General features: G+C 41.4%; 1 protein-coding gene across 9 annotated transcripts in view; it reads left to right on the top strand.

The window, feature by feature from the left end:
- Positions 1-20,265, top strand: part of LOC115018292 (interleukin-1 receptor accessory protein-like 1) — a 244,447-nt gene that overhangs the window by 116,094 nt on the left and 108,088 nt on the right. For all 9 annotated transcript variants that reach the window (XM_029447269.1, XM_029447274.1, XM_029447272.1 and 6 more), the window contains one exon: positions 6,943-7,222. In XM_029447269.1, the coding sequence (XP_029303129.1) occupies positions 6,943-7,222 (280 nt within the window). The remainder of the gene's footprint in view (positions 1-6,942; positions 7,223-20,265) is intronic.

Here is a 20,265-nt window from a genome sequence, read left to right as displayed (position 1 = left end):
GTAAGCATACGGATACAAATCAATTTTCATAGTTTGATTGCCCAGGAGAATCAGAAACGCTGTTTGGGCGACATAATCACCCATTTAAAAGTCAGAGTAGATGTCATCACAGATTCTCACACTGAGATGATCCAATAGGATGATAAAACACATTGTCAGATTCGGACTGGGATGATGGCTTTCTCCTCACAAATGTAAAATGAAACTGATTTACATATTGCTTTAAAGAGAAATGTGTTTCTATTTCTACTTCATTTGCAGTTATGGACTATTCTGCATGCTCATGAATGCACTGAATGAAATAAAATAAGGGAAATATTTATACAGGTTTACCCGTTTATATAACACGGATTCGGTCGATACACATTTGTTGAACGCTCGTACACTCGTAGGGTTTTACCTCTCTGTTATTTAGCATGATCAGTAATAGCCACTATACTGAGCAATGAGTGCTGCCCTTTGCAACAACAAATGACGGACAAAAAAAAAGACATCCCAGAATATATGTGTGTGTTTACTTGCCTTGTTCTCCTCCCTGCAAGGGTCCATCCGGGCCAAGTTAGCCTCGTCCCCTTTTCCATTAGCTACCCCTCTGTGCTCCCTGTCCCCGTCAGCATTTAACCCATGATTGGAGACAGCAGGCGCCGCTCTTTGTGCAAGCTGTGTCCAATCAGGGGAGCTGAATCTGATATGGAAGGGAGAAGCCGGCAAGATTGCGGGCAATGTTTATTTTGCGATAGGACGAAAAGCAGTTTGTTTGTTTTTTTTCTTCCCAATCACATACGAGTATTTGCATATAAATGACAGCCCCGGTGGCTGTCAAGGAACAGAGGGAGTTGGGGAGAGAGACAAACGACAAATGAAGATGAAGTGTCATGAGAGTAAAGTGCAGGCAAGACGGGAAGAGACGGAGCTGTTTTATCTGCTTGTGAGGAACTAGGAGGAGGCTGGGAGGTAAATGTCACTGCAATCATGAAATTAACTGGGCAGCTGGAGTCGCCCTGCAAAAATATCAATCGTTTCATCTACATAAAATGTTTTGCTTTTTCTTATTTCTGAAAAGAGAGACAGAAATATGATTATAAAGGTTTCTTCTCATTTGAATTTAAAAGTTAGATTGAATATTTTGGGAAATACACTCATTTGCTTTGTGTTATTGTTTAACCTGCCGTTTGTTTTGAACCTCTTTCACTGTCCTACTAACGGAAATACAACCTATGTTGTAATAAGACATGCAGTTATGGTTAGCCTAGCATAAAGACTGGACGTGAGGGGAAACAGCTAGTGAAAAGAAATGTGTTACCCGTAGCTATTTGTAGCTACTTCTTGCAGCTTCCAGTTTATCCATCCGTGCAGTGCTTCTGTGCAGCACAGGTTGCTTGACACAGTCAGTAAGCACAGTGTTTAGGTTCTGGACTTGGTAGGCCGAGCTGTTCGCCCTCCGTTTGTATGCTAAGCTAAGCTAAGCTAAGCACATCCTTACTTAAGCATAGTTCCCAAAATGTTGGACTATTCCTTTAACTTTCTCCCTCCTCTGTACTGTCCCTTTCTATATTTATAGACCTCTGTTCACTCCCAGGTGGTTATAGATTCTCCTTTATTTCACCACATGCACAACAATGCTGGTCATTTTAGCATCAGCAGTTCCCTATTGTTGCAGTACCATTACACCGGCCCTAATTTCCCTCCTACAATTATTTTCTCTTCACGCACAAGGCCTGAGTCTTACTTATTGTTCCAGAGATGTGTGTGAACATACTCTCACATGCAGAGGCCGTGGCTGATTGCTTTATTGGCTGATGACTCATTCTCTTTTTCAACCTGCTGGAGGTACTTCAATCATGCAGGTAATCTCCTCCTGTACGCCGGCAGCCGAGAGGTTACCATTCCCACACATCAGAGCTATTTTCCTCATAATTGAGACCCACTCTGCTGCGACAGCGTTTTCACAAGGAGAAAAATGGCAGGTCAAGATTTCGAGACATCTTTCTCCTTCGCAGCCTCCCTCCCTTGGCAATAGTGGCTGTGAAGTTGATAAGTTCCTTTCGGGACCCTGGAGCCAGGCCAGCTAAGACACTACACTTCATGAGGGCAAATAAAGGTTGATGTCGCGTCACCTCATATAGTGTGTGTACGTGTGTGTGTGTGTAGATGCTTGTGTGTTTATCCAATCAGCCTGGGCCCAATGTATGCGCGCCTTTCTGATTGAATTACACTGAAGCCTTTATGGAGAAAAATGGTGGTGAACCATCTCCTTGAGTGCTTATGAGAAAACAGACACTCCGCGGTGACCTGACTCAATCTGCATACGATTACCCCTCAGCAGACCTGTAACCCAATTTATGAGCTGATCACCTCCTCTGCAGAGGGAGCACATGCTTGTTCTCAAGTGACAGTAAAATGGAGCAGGAGCACGATGACATAACATTTGTTTAGCTTTACTGTGGTGCCCTTTAAAACCTGAAATGCATTATAGTTGGATTTTTTTAATGCATGTTTACTAGCATCTTAGTCGCATCTGTTTAACATCTTTTCAGCAGTCGGTTGCACAAAAGATTATACCCTGCCCTATATATTCAATATAAAGAAGCTCCATTAAAATAGGAAAGCTAGGTTCAATAAAACAACACGCATTATAAAGCCTTTAAAATTCAGAAAAGCAACTACAGTAGATTTCCAGTGTGATCCTTTTCAGAGTGAGGGTCAAAGTAACACAATGAATATTGAATAATGGTGTATAGCATGTATATTTTGAAAGCATAATTAGCTTTAAGACTCAAAAGACCTTGGTAAAAGCCTTCTTCGACTTAACCTTGATTTGAATATTTACGTTGGTGTACATTTCCATTTAAACCTTGGGTTATTGTGTTTTAAAGATACATTTTAATATGGAAAAATGCATCAATGCCGCCAATTACCTTTGGCAACAGAACCACGTTTTTTCTATTTTTCCTTTTTCATATAAATCACATGCTTGGTTTTAGTTTTGGCATAAAACATGAAGATGAAAGCCTTTTTATAAATGAGGCCCCAGCCCTTTACACAGTTGGACAAATGAGACAAACATGACCGACATAAAAACAACGCAGGCCTGACAAATAGCCCTGTCTTTGTTTATTGCCGTGGTTAAATCAGGATATGGCTAAGAGACCCCGTTTTGATGTGATGTCAGTGAATGTGGCTCTATTAAATCCTCATTTCCATGCAGAGCGACGTGCAAACATTTGTTCTGTGACCATTTGGCAAAACAACTGACATTTACTAGTTACCATTTTTTCCAGCTGACAAACTGAATAGTTTGGACCCAGGAGCCACTCAGGGACAGCGACTGAAGAATTACCCTTTTTTTTTTTTTACTTTTGGGTCCCGCGTAGCAAAGCCGCAAACGCCGCTTATGCCTGATGGTCACTGCCGAGCTGCTGGAGTTGTTATTATCACTCAGCAGATTGGCCGATTCCCTCACCAATTGTGATCCAGCAGAATGGAAATCTGGTGAGCAGGGAAATGTTAATCGAGTTCTATTAGGCTTTGTACCATGTTTGTTTCCCGCCAACAGATTAAGCAGAATCCCCACCCTCACTTACTGAAATGAATGATAACCCCCTGTCAAAAGTCTGAAACGGGCAATTTGAGGATAGGTGGAAGATAACGGATATTGGCACTAGCAAAGCTCCTCGTGGCAGTATGAGAGATAAATACAGCAAGGCCTTTGAAACAGTTGGCTGGAGTTCACTCTTGAAGGGAAATGTATTTCCTTTTTCTTGAACTTCTCAGTGAAACTGGGGATATTTTCAAAACCTTGAGCAGAAATCGAATGCCGTAGGGCGGTTTGAAAGGTTTTGCAGGTTCTCTCTGTAACAGTACAGATGTATATAACTAAAGGTACTGAAGTGTCTAACGTCAAAGCAGAATGGCCACTTTCTTTACTTGTAAGCATCCTTTTGATTGGTTTCTGTCGTCTGCTAATTTGAACAACTTTATGTATTTTGAGGTAGTTGAACCTTTCATAAATCCAAAGTCCCTCGGTCAATTGGTTTCTCATTATTTGCTAATTTGTCAGGGAATTGGCACGACTACAATGTCAACATACGTTGTGCTCATGGGTCATGTTAAATGAAATAATGCAGCACTGGTTGCACTGGACTTAATGAGAACTTGGTGACAGGGCACATACACATCGCACATGGGCCGGCTATGTGGGAAGCAAATCACTGCACCGTAAACTCCCCGATGGAAAAAACCACATGTTTAGTATTTTATGTGTGTTTTGCGTACACGTACACCCGAGAGACGAAGGACTAATGTTGTTCTCTGTTTGTGCCGCCGCCTCCTTTATGACCTTTTACACTCCCCTGCTGGTTGTATCAGTTACGTGAGTAAAACACTTCAGACTCTCAATTAGGACACATGATTAGAAGTGAAACCATCTTGGCTTTGCTTTGTCTTACCTTAATCCTTCAAGTTATTATCGTCCACAAACTAATTAGCAAGTTCTTGATAAGCGAGGGGAGACCCTTTGTTGCCATGGCAACAGTTGGACTTAATCACCGTGGTGTTTGGTAGTTTGAAGAGACACACGCCATGTCCTCTAGCATTTGTTTTTGCTTTATTTAGTTTCTAGTTATTCAGTCTTGACTCAATTCATTGTTTAATTATATATATATTTGTTATTGTATTGCTCCCGGGACGACCCACTTAATTGAGAAAATCCACAAGAGATTTAGATGTTGGTGTCAAAGCGTTGCATCTCATAAAATGAAGACTTAGGATCATGTCGGATCAGAGAAGGTGCTGCAGATTTGGCGCTGCTGTTACGAATACAATGAGCTGTCAAATCTGCCTGACAGTGAAATAACAGAGCTAATGGCATATTTAGTACTAAAGGAACAATTTACTTTCAATTACGCTAAAGCAGTAAATTTAAAATCTTTGGTGTTTGGTGAATTCCAGGATCAGTTTATGATAAAGTGCTGTTTTGGCATTTTAGCCTCATAATTTTGTTCAGCAGATTGATGCATTTAACTTGTTTTTCCAATGGCATGCAACCCACATGCTTTTCATCTTTTTGTTCAGCACCTAATGCAGTGTTGCTCCCAGCATGACCTACAGTACATGACCCTTACAGTATCACACAATGCAATGCAATACAATAACAGCGTGGCTTAATCAATCCTCCGCCGACACCCATCCCCCAGTTACCCCCAACGACTGCGGCACGCACTGTACCTCGCTGATTGGCGGCCGAGTTGCTTCTTTGGTAAATAAAACATTTATAGAGGCTCAATTAGCGCAGCCTGTTGAGTCTGTGGCAGCTGTGCTCGCCAGCTGTTTTTGAAGGAGAAGCGATGCAGCGAGGTGAGGCGAGGGAAAAGACGATGTCAGGAACAGGAAGGGGAAAAATTGATAAGGTAAGATGAAGCAAGCAGAGAGCTTGTCTTTGATTCGGTGTGGACCCGGTTTGTTTTTCAAATATATAAAACAACGTAAAAGAGCAGAGAGAAATAAACAGTTTCATACTAAAGAAAAGACAATATTCACAGAATCATCGTGTGTTATCCTGAGCTGATGGAAAACGGGTATAAAAGCAATCTGCACTGAAGAATCTCTGTCAGGAATCCAATTGGGAATTAAAGTGAGTGCAATTATGTAGATATAATCACCATTCACTGGGCTGTTTTATTGCAAACCTCATTGTAAAGTTGTCACTCCTACGGGATCCCAACATGGTGATCCTCCAGGAGGCATTCACCTGATCCCCTGAACCAAACCTGCCCAGCAGCAGGTCAGTTGTGCAACACGGCTTACCGTCGTGGTTTAACCCAGATACAAGTGTGTAACAAAACAGGATACAGCTTCACGACACAGTGACAGTTACTTTCTTCCCATCTTTAAAAATCCACCCTGTTGCTTACTGTACCCGTGCCATTTTTACACAGCTTTTTACACCGCTCAGTATGTGTGAAACTCTCAATCGGCAACCCAGGACTTGGTTAGTGTCTGTGGGACTTTTCACTGGTGTGTCAGAACTTTTTGAAAAGTGTCCATTTAATGGTATTTCTCATGAATCTTATATACACCCAAAGATGGAAAATAAGTATGAGGATCAATACCATCCTTTGCCTGCTGCGCATGAATAATGCAGTATCTCAATCTTTGCATTTTCTTCTTTGATTGACAGTCAGTGGGTTTTATTAGATGTGTTATCAGGAAGACCCTCATTGCTCCGCCGGCACAATTTGAGACGAGCGACTTTTTTCCATTTATATGACTAAAAACAGCCTTTGAGACGTAAAAGAAATGCATATTTACTGCCGCTTCTGATGTTCTCAGGTCAAATGCAGATGAGTGCCATCACTCTAATTTGAACAGATATTGATGGTGGCTTATACGCAGTTTATTGCCAATAGACTGGATTTATGTGTGAGATGGTGACACACGAGTTAAATATAAAAGCAGTAATGTTTGTTGGGGAAGGCAGGGTCGGACGGCAAACAATGATTGAATGCAGCAATTGATATGTTGTTTAACATTCAAGAGGATATAGTGGTAATGAAACCCTTAACACAACATATATTTACATTATACGCTCCCTGTCCTTTTTTAAATTAGCTTTGAAGTTGTTTTGGGACATGTCACATATGTTAATGTCATGTGGTTTGTGTTTTCTTGAGAAACACAAGAAGGACACGTTGTGTATCAGTGCTGCATGGAGGAAAGGAGCTTCTTGATTGATTATGATACAAGGATTGCTGGCAAAGCACATGAACAGACCGACTGATGCCAGCACCGAAAGTGGTCTTGTCCTGGTTGCCACATACCCTTTTCATGATTACAAATCGCCCCTGCTTGGCTTGGTGATGATGTAAATTGGCTCCAAAACTATTCAAACCCTTTTCTAGTAACTCCTGCTTAATTCCCCTTTTCTCTGTGCTTTTCTTTCAGTTGAAGGCTGCACGGATTGGTCAGTGGACTACCTGAAATATAAGGTGCTTCTGGGGGAACCTGTACGGATTAAGTGCGCTTTATTCTATGGATATATCCGGGCCAACTACACGCATGCGCAGAGCGCAGGACTTAGCCTTATGTGGTACAAAAGTGCAGGACATGGGGACTTCGAGGAACCCATCAGTTTTGACGGCACAAGAATGAGTAAGGAGGAGGACGCCATATGGTTTCGACCAGCAGAGTTGGACGATGTGGGGTACTATTCCTGCGTATTAAGGTAAGTCGATTTAGTCTTTAGTTTGAGACATACTGTATGCTGCTCTTTTCATTTCTATCAAATGTAATTTGATATTTGTATTGTTTTTCCTTGACTTAGAGCAAGCTTTCATGAGAAAATCTTCCACCATTTTGGACTTGTTTTGTCAGTAGTGTGTCAGTATAAAAGGTAATGGGAGTAAATAACATTTTCTGGATCCCTGTGGGCATGAGTAAAGCTATTTTAAAGTCCTCCCCTGGGGATTTCTAATGAAGTCTCTCTCATCTATGGCCAAAAGAGCACAGGTCCTTGGTCCACAGAGCATCTAACAGCATGAGGCCTTATATGCTAAATTATTTCTTTATTCCCCTCTGGGGGACAGTAAGCCATTAGGTGCAATTGGTAAATCCATAATTCTTCTGCTTTCACAAGTCCTTCTTTTGGAAAGAGCCGCAGTGAGATGAAAGAAAATGGACAATAATTCAGCACAGGAAGACTGAGGAAAGGGAAAAGTCAGCTAAGATATATATATATAAGAGAGCGTAGGGAACTCCCACTATCTTCCTTTCCACTTGCCTGATGTTGGAGGTAGACGATTGTTTGATTTATGAGTTCTATAATGTGGTCACATTTCTGGCTTCCTAGCTCTTATTGGCAGGAATTCTCATTAACTGTGGAGGTTGTCTGTGGCCAGTCAGATAGAAGAGGCAAAGCCGATTTCTCAGAGCACATAAAACACATTTTTCACATGACAAGGGGAACTTTGAAACACACCTTCCTGAAAGATAGGAGCATAATCTTTTTAGAATTCAGAATTTTTTTTATTTTAACCTAAGCGCAAACGATTTAGTACACTGGCAACAAACAGGAGAATAATATACTCTTGAGCAGTGCCACTCAGCACAGGTCTCCTTGTGTTTCACAACCTCAATTCTAAGAGGTTTTGGCTATTACTATTCATCACCATTATCACTCTCCCCTTTGCTGTGGCGGCCGCCGTGAATAGAAACGGGCAGCACCAATCCAACAATTCTCCATTCAGCGACATTGGCAGCATTTTTCGGGAGGTAGACAATCAGTCAGCTCAGAGTTATTGTGTAATCACGCAGAAAGTAGAGCCATGAGATTTGATTTGGAGGAGTAGTATTGCTTTGTCGCCAGTCGCCACCATTCACAACCAAATTAAGGGGCAACACTTATTTGCTCACCGTGGAGAGAAATAACAATAGTTCTGAATACAGAGCACTTTTCCATCGCACAGGATTTCTCTCCGCAGACATTTGTTTGGACTATTGTTGCTTTCCGCAGGTTTTTAAGTCTGGACAACGTTCAACTCCACTGGATGGAATATTTACGTCTCTGGCATTCATTTACAAAGCCAGCATTGACGCTGCAATCAGCTCCAATGATTTTCAGTGTTAATCAGAGCATCCGATGCAGCCTTCACAGTATTGTAGGAAATAAACACGGTATACACTGATTAGTTCCAGCACTATAAGACTGGATGATGCAAATGTTTCTGTGTGTGATTTCTTTGTCGATCAGAAGTTTTCAAAGTGTGAGGTGGGCCTCACCAGGGGGGGCTCCAAACTGTTTCAGGGGAGGCTCAGTGAACGGAACTGAAATATTACAGTAGTTATTATATGAGTTAAAAGGAAAAAACATGTAAATAATGATAATCCTTTAGGGAATTAAGTGAGACAAGTGTGCAAGGGAACCAAGGGGCGTAAGGTGGCCTCCACAGTCTGAGGCTGTGACAACCCCTGATGTAGACCAATGATGAAATAATATTTAAAAAACACCATGTTTACCGCCACTAATTCAATGTAAACATATACAATGAATCACATTTTCAAATAAATCACTAAATTATGAAATAGTGAGCCAAAGATCACGTCAAATATTCATTTTTACAATGATACAGTATAAAACAGAAATGAATTGTCCATTAATTCTTGTCAAATGAATTTTCTAAAGCTGCATTAATCACATTTTGAGAGATGTTTTGTAGAGCAGGATGATTATTGATAATGTGTTAGCTGTTACCTGTTTCCAGCAGACATGGAGCAACAGCAGCACTCTTTTGCAGCTGTGTTTCTGGCCACGATTTTAAATTCACAGTTTTGGTTTCCGTCAACTCCTGAGGAATAAAGCTGGTTCTGTAAATGCTTCATTATGTTCACCAGCTAACTATGTACACCTGTGTTTTGTGCCGTGCAGGTAGCGATTATCAGCCACAGCTGGAAAATGAGCTTGATGAGAGAAATGAGACTGAACCAAATCAGTAAAATTGTGTTAAAACAAGGGACAGCAAGCTGTCTTAGAGCTGAGTGGAAGTTCAGATTCAGGTGATAAATCTTGGCAGGATTTCCCTAAAGTTAAATCCACCAGCTGTATTAATTGAACACCCAAAAATACAAAAAGATTAATTTGTCACAAGGCGTTTACTGTCAGTTTTGCTACGTATGAGTTGAAGAAATAAGCTAGATTATGTGCACATGCTTTATTATATAGTAATAATTTATTAACCTTGTGGGTAAAAGGGTATTTTCTCTGTACTGGCTCATTAGTCCGCTATATACAGACATACGGTGGCTTTCAACAGGGGGAAGGGTTTAAAAGGCTTGGTAGATTAGGTTATTGGATTGTGTGTGGATTGTGTGTGTGTGTGTGTGTGTGTGTGTGTCACATGTTTGTTTTTAATGCAGCGTTCGGAAGTGAATCGCAATGCATCAGACCACGTGGGTCCATCAAATTGGAAGGATTTATAGTCGTGTATTAGCATACAACACAATAATAAGGCCAACGGCTCAGTCCAGATGACTGACAGAGCTTTGGTTTAAGGGAAACGGGCTCTTTATTGCTTCCTCATACTGCATATCAACTAAAGCTGGATCTGTATTTGCTAGAAGATGTCTGAAAATGCCCCAAAATCACAGATGGTCACATGATGTTATTCTCAGAGCGTAAAGAGAGACTCTCCAAAGTACCTGTGCTGTAATAACACTTGAGCTACCGCTATTAAAGACTAAGCTATTGACCCTAAACGGCTACAGTGTGACGTTTGCAACCACGTTTGCTTTTTTCCCCCCACATTATCTTCATTCCTCACTCGAGCGTTGAGAATGTCTTAGAAATTGCAGGAATGGATTCATCCAATTTTTTTTACAACCACATTGCAGCGCTGTTATGTCGAAGTGACTCATTTCAATTCCCAGTCACCGCAGCCAAATCAGAGGATTGCTCTTCTCTTTTGTCTCAGCAGCGTGGGTCCTATAGATGATCAGCACTTGCATATGTTAACATATCACTTTTGGATTAGGCTCCTGGCAGTGTTTTTACTTGAGGATCCTCACCCTTTTGAAACATGAAGGGACCTCGGGAATTAGAGCGTTGAGCGGTGGAACGAATGAATCACAGCGCAACAATAAATCATCTCTCACTGGATACATTTCATACTTGAGCATGTTATAACAATTCAATCCCAGTTACTATGGGATCCAATGATGTTATTGTCTATTCTAGTGTGTCCAAGAATGTTACGCATGGATGTTACTTGAGTGCTTGTCCTTAGACAACATCTAGAAATGATCTTTTCTCTGTGTTTTGTGTTTAGTATTTGTCCTCATTTACCTTTTGTTTTACCCTTTCTCAGTCTCTTAAGGAGATTACAGCTGGGAAATGGTTTAATAGTCTTGTTTAATCACTCTTCAGTCGAATACTATAACAAGTATTTGTGGGGTCATCTATAGAAATCCTAAAAATCACATTCTTGTTCAACCATTTACAATAACACACAAAAATAACTCATTAAAAATGCATGCAGGTGGGAAATGCTATGAACAAGTTCTCATTCATAAAAACAGAAAAGTATAAAGAAATTAGTGTTTATATTACATCCCTATAGGATCCCTTATCTTAAATATCTTGTTTGTTTGGTGACTTAAGTAATTGTTCTTGTCATCAGTATTGGATTATTATCTTGTGACTTTATCCACATTAAGTTATTATCTCGCACTTAAATAAATACGCAGCAAATTAGGTCGTATCCTATAATAACAGACTTTCCGTTGAAGCGTCTCAACTGTGAGTTTATGATGTGATTCTCATATGGCTTCAGTAATACAGGGACAGTCAGTCTGTGTGTGCTGTCCACGGGCTCTCCAGAGATGTCTCTGCCAGCTGTCTGTCGCAGGTGTTTCTGCACAAGGCAAAGCTTAACCGTGCAGGCTGAATGTTCATAATACACCCACATCAGCACGACCGCAGCCACACAACGAACACTGCTGCAGCGGTATTTGTACACTATTGCTCGTTTTACCGTCTCAGAGGCCAATTCTGTTGACCCACATTAACGATTCCAAGCAAATTGTAATTGAGTTATTTAGGTATTTGTTTTTCCACAGAATATTCATGTTCATATTATTTCAATCATATCACCCAAGCCTTGTGAGGTTTAAAGATATGTGTTGTTTTTACCCAACCCTAATTACCCCCAGCCCTGTGAAGTATGGGCTGATAGAAAGATGCTTTGTGAGCAGCTTGGTCTTGTGGCATAATATAGATGGTGACAGAGACGCATCTGCACGGGGAGAAAACACAAAACATCTTAATAAGTTTTGCGGTTAGCAAAGTTTCAAGTCGGAAAAAGCAGCTGGGGGGGAAATGTGCTAACAGGGTGCGGAGGAATTATCTCCACTTTAAATCATCTAGTTTCAAGTCCTTTCTTAATCAAGAGGCATGTTCTTAATAGTGTTTGAGTCATCTTCTCCTCCTGTTCCTTGTTTCCTTGTTGAGTTGTCTCACAGCACCAACACACATTAGACTAAATACGACATTAAATTGCTTGTCGGACGGATTTCTTTGCAATGTAGTTCCTCATTTATTACATCATTTATTTCCTTCGTTGTCTATGCTGCAGTGTCACACAAATAACATGTATCTCCTCTGTTTTACATGTACTTTATGGTCCTGTGACTTTAAACTTCTCTTAACATGCATGCACATAGAGCAGTGTCCCCGCGCTCATCACTTCTTTGTGTATTTGCTCAGGTGCACTTAAGGGTGTCAGAGGGCATCGTCGTACACTAACACACACACTCACACACACACACTCAAAAACACGACATATCAGTTCTCTGCTCCTTTGAGACTTGCTGCACTGACAGGAACTTAATGTGCCTCCAATCTGTATGTAAAAGCAGGCCAACTACACACTCATGTACACACTCAACATTCTGAGCATGTATGCCTGTCTCTTTCGCTCATGCACAAGCACACACAGATCTGCATGCATTACGGACATATGATGTGGGACCGCCACATACAGTCTAGGAATGGAGGGGAGCAGATGAGCAGTGATGTGTGTCAAATCGAGGTTTTTCAGATGTTATACCCTTAGGAGGTCTGTCGTATGCAGAGCAAAAACATCTGCAGAAGAGTGACACAAAACACACACACACACACACGGCCATCCGGGAACTTGGAGGATAGCACTAACTCCCCAGCCCTGCTGCAAGTGTCTCTGTAAGCCTATTAGCATTACTAATTCCTGCTATTTTTTACCAAGCTGACAGCAGAGACAGCCGAGTGAAAGCTGCTGTGGCTAACAGGAAAAAGGAAAAACATGGAGTAGGTGTTTGGCAAAGATTGACGAGTGATCTCAAAGTACAAGATTTGGATTTGTGTCTACAATATAGTGTATTTGATAGATATGATACGGGTCATTTGTGTGTGTGTGTGTGTGTGTGTGTGTGTGTGTGTGTGTGTGTGTGTGTGTGTGTGTGTGTGTGTGTGTGTGTTCAGTTATTCAAATTGTCCCTCTTTCACTTGTAAGATTCTCATTTTGTTTACAACTGGAGGACCTTCCACATCACATGTGTAATATTATATATTGTTTCTAAATAAGAAGTACGTGTACTGTAAGTGAGCGGGTATTATTTTATAATTGCACGCTCCTGTGGGACTTCTAGGAGTGCCGAGCAACAGTCGCGCTAATCATCTTTTCTGTATGTAAAAAGTCATTCTGTGTGGGGTCTCCAGTCGTCGTAGGTTTCCGTAATGTTTGGGTGTTTCCCCAGCTTTACATTAGCTTAGTTGTTGCTCCACCAGCTTTGTGGAATCGTTAACTGTCAATAGTTTACAAAAACATCTAGCTCTACTCAAGTCATGTGCAATGCATGATGGTAGATGATGGTAGTGACTGTTGCTGTGAGCGCTTCATTCTTTTCTTTCTTCTTTTCCCTGCTCGATGTAACATTTTCAAGAAATCTATAAAAACTTTTAGAAGTCTTTCTGCAATTTTCCGCTAAAGTTGTCTGTGATCCGACAGCAGCGGGTCAGATTTAGCAATTGTAATGTAATTATTCGACGGTCTTTAAATGCCGTAATATTTCTCAAACGGTTTTCAAATCAACACAACTCTTGCAGAAACCAAAAAAGCGTGCACCATATACACACACTCTGCAGTTAAAGGCCAACAAATGCCGAGACACATATCCACAGTGTATCGATCGGTGTGGAAAGTGCTGGGGTTACAGTGTCAGATTAAGGACAGATGTAGCGGCACAGAGAGAATCCCACTTCTTGGCAGGTAGCTAATGTTTCACCTTTAACCCTGTTCACCGGTGTTGGCAAGCTGCCACTGTCCCAGGCTTATTAATGGGTTTCCTGCATGCCCTGCAATGCCTGGGCTGTCACCAGCAAAGGACAAAGGGAGGGGAAGATAACAAAGGAGTGCATCTGTGTGTGTGTGTGTGTGTGTGTGTGTGCCTCCATTTGCTTATTTAAGCCTGCTGTGGGCGCACCTCACCTGGCACCTGTGTATACGTGCACACCAGGGACACACACGCTTTGAAAAACCACTTCCAAACCGTCCCAGACTGCGGCCATGTTGACTGTGTTAGTATTCGTGGGCAGGAGTCGCTGGTGATCTCTCAGGGAAGTGACAGTCAGAATGGGCCGTCTGGAACACTCTGTCATTCAGCCCGAGTCAAGTCCTGTCCAATTGATCCAGCCCAGCTGTCAAAGCCAATGAGAGACGCAAGACTAAGGAGCAGCAGGGATGGTTTGTGCTGCCAGGGGTTATGGATGATGTATAATATAAGGGTGGTGTTTGTGTTTTAAGATACCTGGCAGGAGACAATCAGTTAGCTGTGGCTCTGTGGAAAAGCTTTGCAGAGGAGGGCTATAACAAAGACGCTCTGATGGATGTTTATTAATGGAGTTTTTTTCTGAATACTGGGCTGTGCAGAGGAACATACGGATGAGGTTTAGAAGTTTCAATGAAATTAAATAGGACTTCTCCATCCAATAATCGAAGCGTGATACACACTCCGCCCTCGACAGCTTGAATGTGGCACCTTGGATCTTCATGATTAGAATGTATTCATTTTTTAATCATTTGGAATTTGTAACAACTCCAGGTGTTGCACAAAGCATTGGTTTATATTGTACGGGATCGTATTTGCAGTGAGCTTTCCAACAGTTTTATTAAGAAATGGGAAGTCATTTAAGCATAAAGCCTTTTGAAATGACATTTCCTTAAGACTTTAACTGCTCGGTACTAGATAAAAATTCAGGAGATTACCAAAGTCATTAAGGCGCATTGCGTTAGAGCCGTTAATGTCGGTATCAAATTTTGTTCAAATCCATCAAGTGGCTGTGGAGATATTTAAACGGATAACTGAACATTTAAATTAAGCATTAGAGGAACTTCAATGGATCAACAAAGATCAGTGAACATATCTGTTCTCCGGGGATTGCACAAAATCCGTCCAATATTTGCTGAGATATTCACGGATTCACGGTCGAGCTGACCCCTGACCCCTGACCCCTGGAGCCTGACTGCTACTGTAGTGTAGTACCAGTCGTGCACAAAGGTATCGGGATGTGTTTTATGTGTCCGGCAGCAGTTAGTGTGGAGAGGAAATGTACAGTTAACATGATCTGTGATGACCATAATGGCTAAACAGGTGCTACATAAACTTGAACACGAAAGTAGTGCAGCACCGACTCACCTCAGCAATGAATGATGGGAGGAAAAAGCATCTTCCACAAACTACTTCAAGAGGTTATGGAGAGTTGGTGCCAGATCTCTGGCAGCAGTTATTCGCGGTGCCCAGGTGGGGTTTTCGTTAATTGTGTGATATGGATTTGAAGCTGCTTTATTCACTCGCCAGGGGTTATTGATGATGCTCCCTTATATTCTTTACACCTGTACGGAGAGACTGCTCTGTCCACACAGTCTTTGGACAGCCTTTTAGTTGGCTCTATGTGGGTTAGCAGAGGCGGTTTTCCAGCAGCTATTGTTCGATGATGTATGGGCTGCTGTTTGGGCTTAGTCCACCTTTCACACTGTGCTTTATTCAGCCGTGTGATGTAGCGGTGTGAACATAGCCACATATTCAGTGTGGACGTCTGATGTTCCAATGGCAGTGTCAAAGAGCGTGCACATGGAAACGTTTCGGGGTCAGGTGCTGGATTGTAGTAGACTTCCATCCATCACACAAATGGAAAGAAATCTGTTCAAAAAATACTGTTAATTAATTTCCACCTTTTTTAAATCAATAGTTTGCTTCTTGTTTTTCACCGATTCAAACTCTTTCATCATAGCACAAATCACAACTATTATAGCAAAGCGTCACAATTTGAATAGTTTCCCATGTGTGCATTATAGTACAACAGTATTTATTGTATTTGTTTTGTTAGGTAATGGGCTAGATTCATATTTGAATAACACAATACCATTTTCCTGTGTATATTCAGACATGTCAGCATTTATTACTTAGAATATACAGCCACAACAATTTCATAATCCAATCATTGACGCTCCCTCTTTTAGAGCCAGAGAACCTGATTACAGTGTTTGACAGACTGTAAATCATGCTATCTATAGCTGCAAAAGAGGAAGAAAAAACCCAGCTCTACAGTCTGTTTTTGTTTAATTTCTTCATTTCTCTGGCAGCTACAGTATTTTTTTAAAGCCTCATGCATACCATTATAATTCATCCATGGCCATCTATGAATGTCCGCTCTAAGTGTAGTGCTTTATTTCCGTTCATGCCGTGCTTAACCTGGACACTTCAGCATTCAGCCTATCCCTGCACATATCACGCATGCTGCGGACGAGCAGTGGAGTTCCCTTACATTGATCACCACTTAGCATAATATGGAAAACCAGAAGCACTTTTTGGTTTGTGCTGTCAATGGGAGGAAGGCACAACATTGACTTATTCTAAGTAAAAGATCAACTTTTCTGATGCAATTGTATATTATTAACCTCTTTTTAAATCCTGGATTTCTTTAATATCCAGACAAATCATTGATGTTCTCCTCTATATAAAGAAAATACAGAATTGTATCAATCTCTTTAACGCTAGAAACCGTTCACATGCTTGAGTACTCCAACACATATTCTTATATTCCAGATATCTCATTTTCAATAACTGTAAAGGTGGGATAGGATATTTTCATGGGCCAAATTAAATTGATATCGGTTGTGTTTATTAAATTGTACGGCAAAAGTGACCAACATTTCTGACTTCTAACCAGCCCCTTTTGATGTACGTTGGGTGCTCTTTCTAGAAATTATAATATAAATGTAATCCACCATGTGCCTGCATTACGGTCTCAGCATATTTCATTGCATGCCCTTCACGCTCCTTCTGATTGGACATTTGTCCCATGCTTGATTTCATTTGATTAAGCCAAGCTCAAATGGCTCCTGGCTACCGGGAGCAAACAGAGAGAAAGGTTGGCTGTGGAAAGTTTATTCTGGGAGACCTCTTGAATCAAATCAGTTGTCACAATCTGCATGATTACCCAGGGCAATTGAGCAAAACATCACATGTGACTAATGTTAGTTTATTTATTTGTTTAGGATTATGTGTTAATCTTAAACACATATTTATTTCAGTTCAATATTTTCACATAGCCTGAAGTGAGAGGTTAAATATGTTGTTCAGTCACGTGCTCAGTGTTGCTTCCTCATATAGCCAACCTCTTGGCTCTCCTGGCCCACACTGAGCGGAGCAAGCCATCAAACAAGATGCCAAACCATTGCTATCTGATAGCAGGGACACTGACCTTCTCGTCCTCATATCTGATGGTGTTTTTTTATCTGCCAGACAAATGTCAGAAATACCATTCCCCAAGCACAATCACTTTGGCACCACAGCCAACTTTTTCTCCCCGCTCCCTGCCTCCCCTCCCTTCCCACTGAACTGTGAACGGCGGGGCTCCAAGCTAGACATCTGCAATACCGCAGCTATCAGTCAAACCGTGATATAGGAGAGAACTCACAGCTTGCCTGAATCCTAAGGGTGAGAGTATAATAGGAGCTTCGGGTGTGGGACAGAAACGTCATTAGAATTTCATAAAACTGAAAGAGGTCATTCAAATTGAATTGGAAATGTTATTGTTAAGCATCTCTCAAGGCACTATCACTGTTGAACTGGCTTTTTTTTTTAAAGACTAATTCATTTTTCAAAAGCAAATGTATTCATTACAGGTCATTTGTAGCTCCTCGAGGAATAAACCTTCTCCCGCTGCCCGTTCCACCAGGTGAGCTACCTGGGAGCCATTGAGAAGAAGCTCTGTACACAAGTAAACAGAGATACAGATACCTTAGCAGCTAAAAAGCTGGAAACCAAACTTAAAGAGAGTGAATATATAGGACTGACATTCGCCAGGTGGACAGAAACACACCTTTTAAATGAATAACAATGTTGATGATATGGCAACGTTGTGTTCACAACTTGTTTCTGCTGCCCTAAAGAGGCCAAAAAGGAAAATGACTACCTCTCACTCGTGGAAATGACTACGTCTGGTTGACGTTTGTTCCCCCGATATGGGCCGTTAACTCAATGCAACATCCCATTCCAGCAGCAGCATTGCTAGTAAGAGACGGTTTGTTGGATTTGATATGCATAGCAGTATGGCTGCTCATACATTACACCCTGAGGGCCTGGGGACCAATGAATAAGGTCATGACAGAGTTAGAAGAGAATACAATAGAGACAAATTGTTTATGCTTGTTATGAAATCAGGTTGCTAGCATAACGATGAGTGGAGGATGTCGTGGAATGGAAAATGAGTTCCCTAAAGGCATCAACTAGGAAATGACTGACTAATGCATTTGCACACAAGAAGTGCTTCTGTCAGTTTGAGACAAACAACTTCAGGGAAGGCTTGGAGGAATCCTCAGACTTGTTGGAAAATAAATTATTCGGTAAATGTGGGATTATGCGATGAGATTATTGATTTTCCAAATATATATGTATTGCATTATGTATATTTAGAAGCGTAGTTTTAAAGGTGGTGGTTGGGGTCTCTGTAGGGTTATTCCAGGGGCTCCAGAGGATCGTCAATGGTCTTCACTGGAAATGCCTTTAAAGTCTCTCCATATTACCTATTTCATATTATCATTACATTTACTAAGTATTTAAGATAAGCTGAGCCTCCTTTTTCTGAAAAAATTAACCTGCAGATCTTTAAAAAAAACCCAGATGGTCCTTTTCTCACCATCTGGTTGGAGAGAAGAATCGTGTTTCCTGCAATAAATAATGTTTTTTATCTGCTTCTGAAGTTGTGACTCAATTCCTTAATCTGAAAAAAATATGTAATTATGGTAATTACAGGTGTCTTTGCTGAATTTATACACCATGAACCAAGTTTTATTATCAATTTCATATTTGTCTCTACTGCTTTTACTTTCCATTATTTTTTATTTTCATCACCGCTGTGACTCGAATTCTAAAGTGTTTTTAAAAAAAGAACAAACTGGGACTACATTTGTACTCTCGTTTTATCAGTAAGAGTTTATGTTTTATCGTAGATTCCTTCCTCTTCAAGTTAATGTGCTCGATTCACACCTAGTTGTAAGGGTTACATATCAATGCAGAGATGCTGCTGGTCTGTTTTTTTATTTCGTGTTGGTGCGTGCATGCTCGTATGTGTGGATGCAAGTTTGCAGGCTTGAGTTTTTCACAGCGTGGCAAAACTTAATTATCCGCAGAGGTGTGTGTTCCTCCCTGAGAAATTGTGTACTACAAGACAAGAGAGAAAAGGGCGAGTGGAAGCAGGGACATGGACAAACCACAAGCAGAGGGAGGGGGAGAAAAAAGAAAGGGAGAGAGAGAGGGGAGTGGATGGATTATAATTGAGGCAGGAGTCGGTTGTTCCAGCATGGCAGACAAGTGCCACACTCTTAGACAGAGGCTAAGTAGGAGCAAGTTGGCCCACAGTCGGATTTGGGGAGCCTGTGTGCTTAATCATCCCGGGCTTGGTGCAAGAGTTGACAGGTGAGTTATGAGCGGGCGCTACTGGTAGGACCCCAGTCTTCCCACTGCTTACTATGACCTTCGCTCTGGCCATAAATAATGCAGGGACCATAAAATACTGATTTAGGATAACTGGGCCGGCCCTATCTTGGTGTGGACATGGAAGGTAGTACAGACTACTGGGGGCTATATGCTATGTTTGTATAACTGCAATACTTGAGTCCAATCCCAGTCTCTAGTTCATCATTGAGAATACTTTTCTGACCTCTTAGTCTTTTGTAAGTTTGGACTGGGACATGTCTTGATCTCCGCCACTATTTGATGCTGACAATTCCCTGCCTGTCTAAAGCCATTGTTGCATCTGTCTCTAAAGCGACGTTGCACATCCAATCATGCCAGGCTGCATTAACTGCAGTGTGTGCGCCCTCTCAGGAAAGATCTTGGCTGTTTTTACATCTGCCCTTCACATCCTGACGTAGGCTCGTTTGACTTCCGATCCAATCTCAGGTATATGCTGACGCAATTGGCAACGAGATGGACCAATGATGTCCCTCATACACTTGGCCCTGTTGACGTGATTCCCCTTAGCTTTTGCTCCACACGGGTAGAAAGTCACTCCTAATTCAGTTCCAGCACTTCCAGAATCAATCTGCTCACTACAGAAACAGGACACACTAAACGCACATCTAAAACGGATCTGAGGAAAATAATAAATGCAGATGCTTCGATGCTTTAGGGGTCACTGAATGCTTGAATATGTCCTTCGGTCACCAGATTGGAACC

The sequence above is a fragment of the Cottoperca gobio genome, chromosome 2 (genome assembly GCF_900634415.1).
Source record: "Cottoperca gobio chromosome 2, fCotGob3.1, whole genome shotgun sequence".
NCBI classification, from domain to species: Eukaryota; Metazoa; Chordata; class Actinopteri; order Perciformes; family Bovichtidae; genus Cottoperca; species Cottoperca gobio.
Note: the sequence above shows the minus strand (reverse complement) of the source record. Positions and strands in the feature narration are given on the sequence as shown.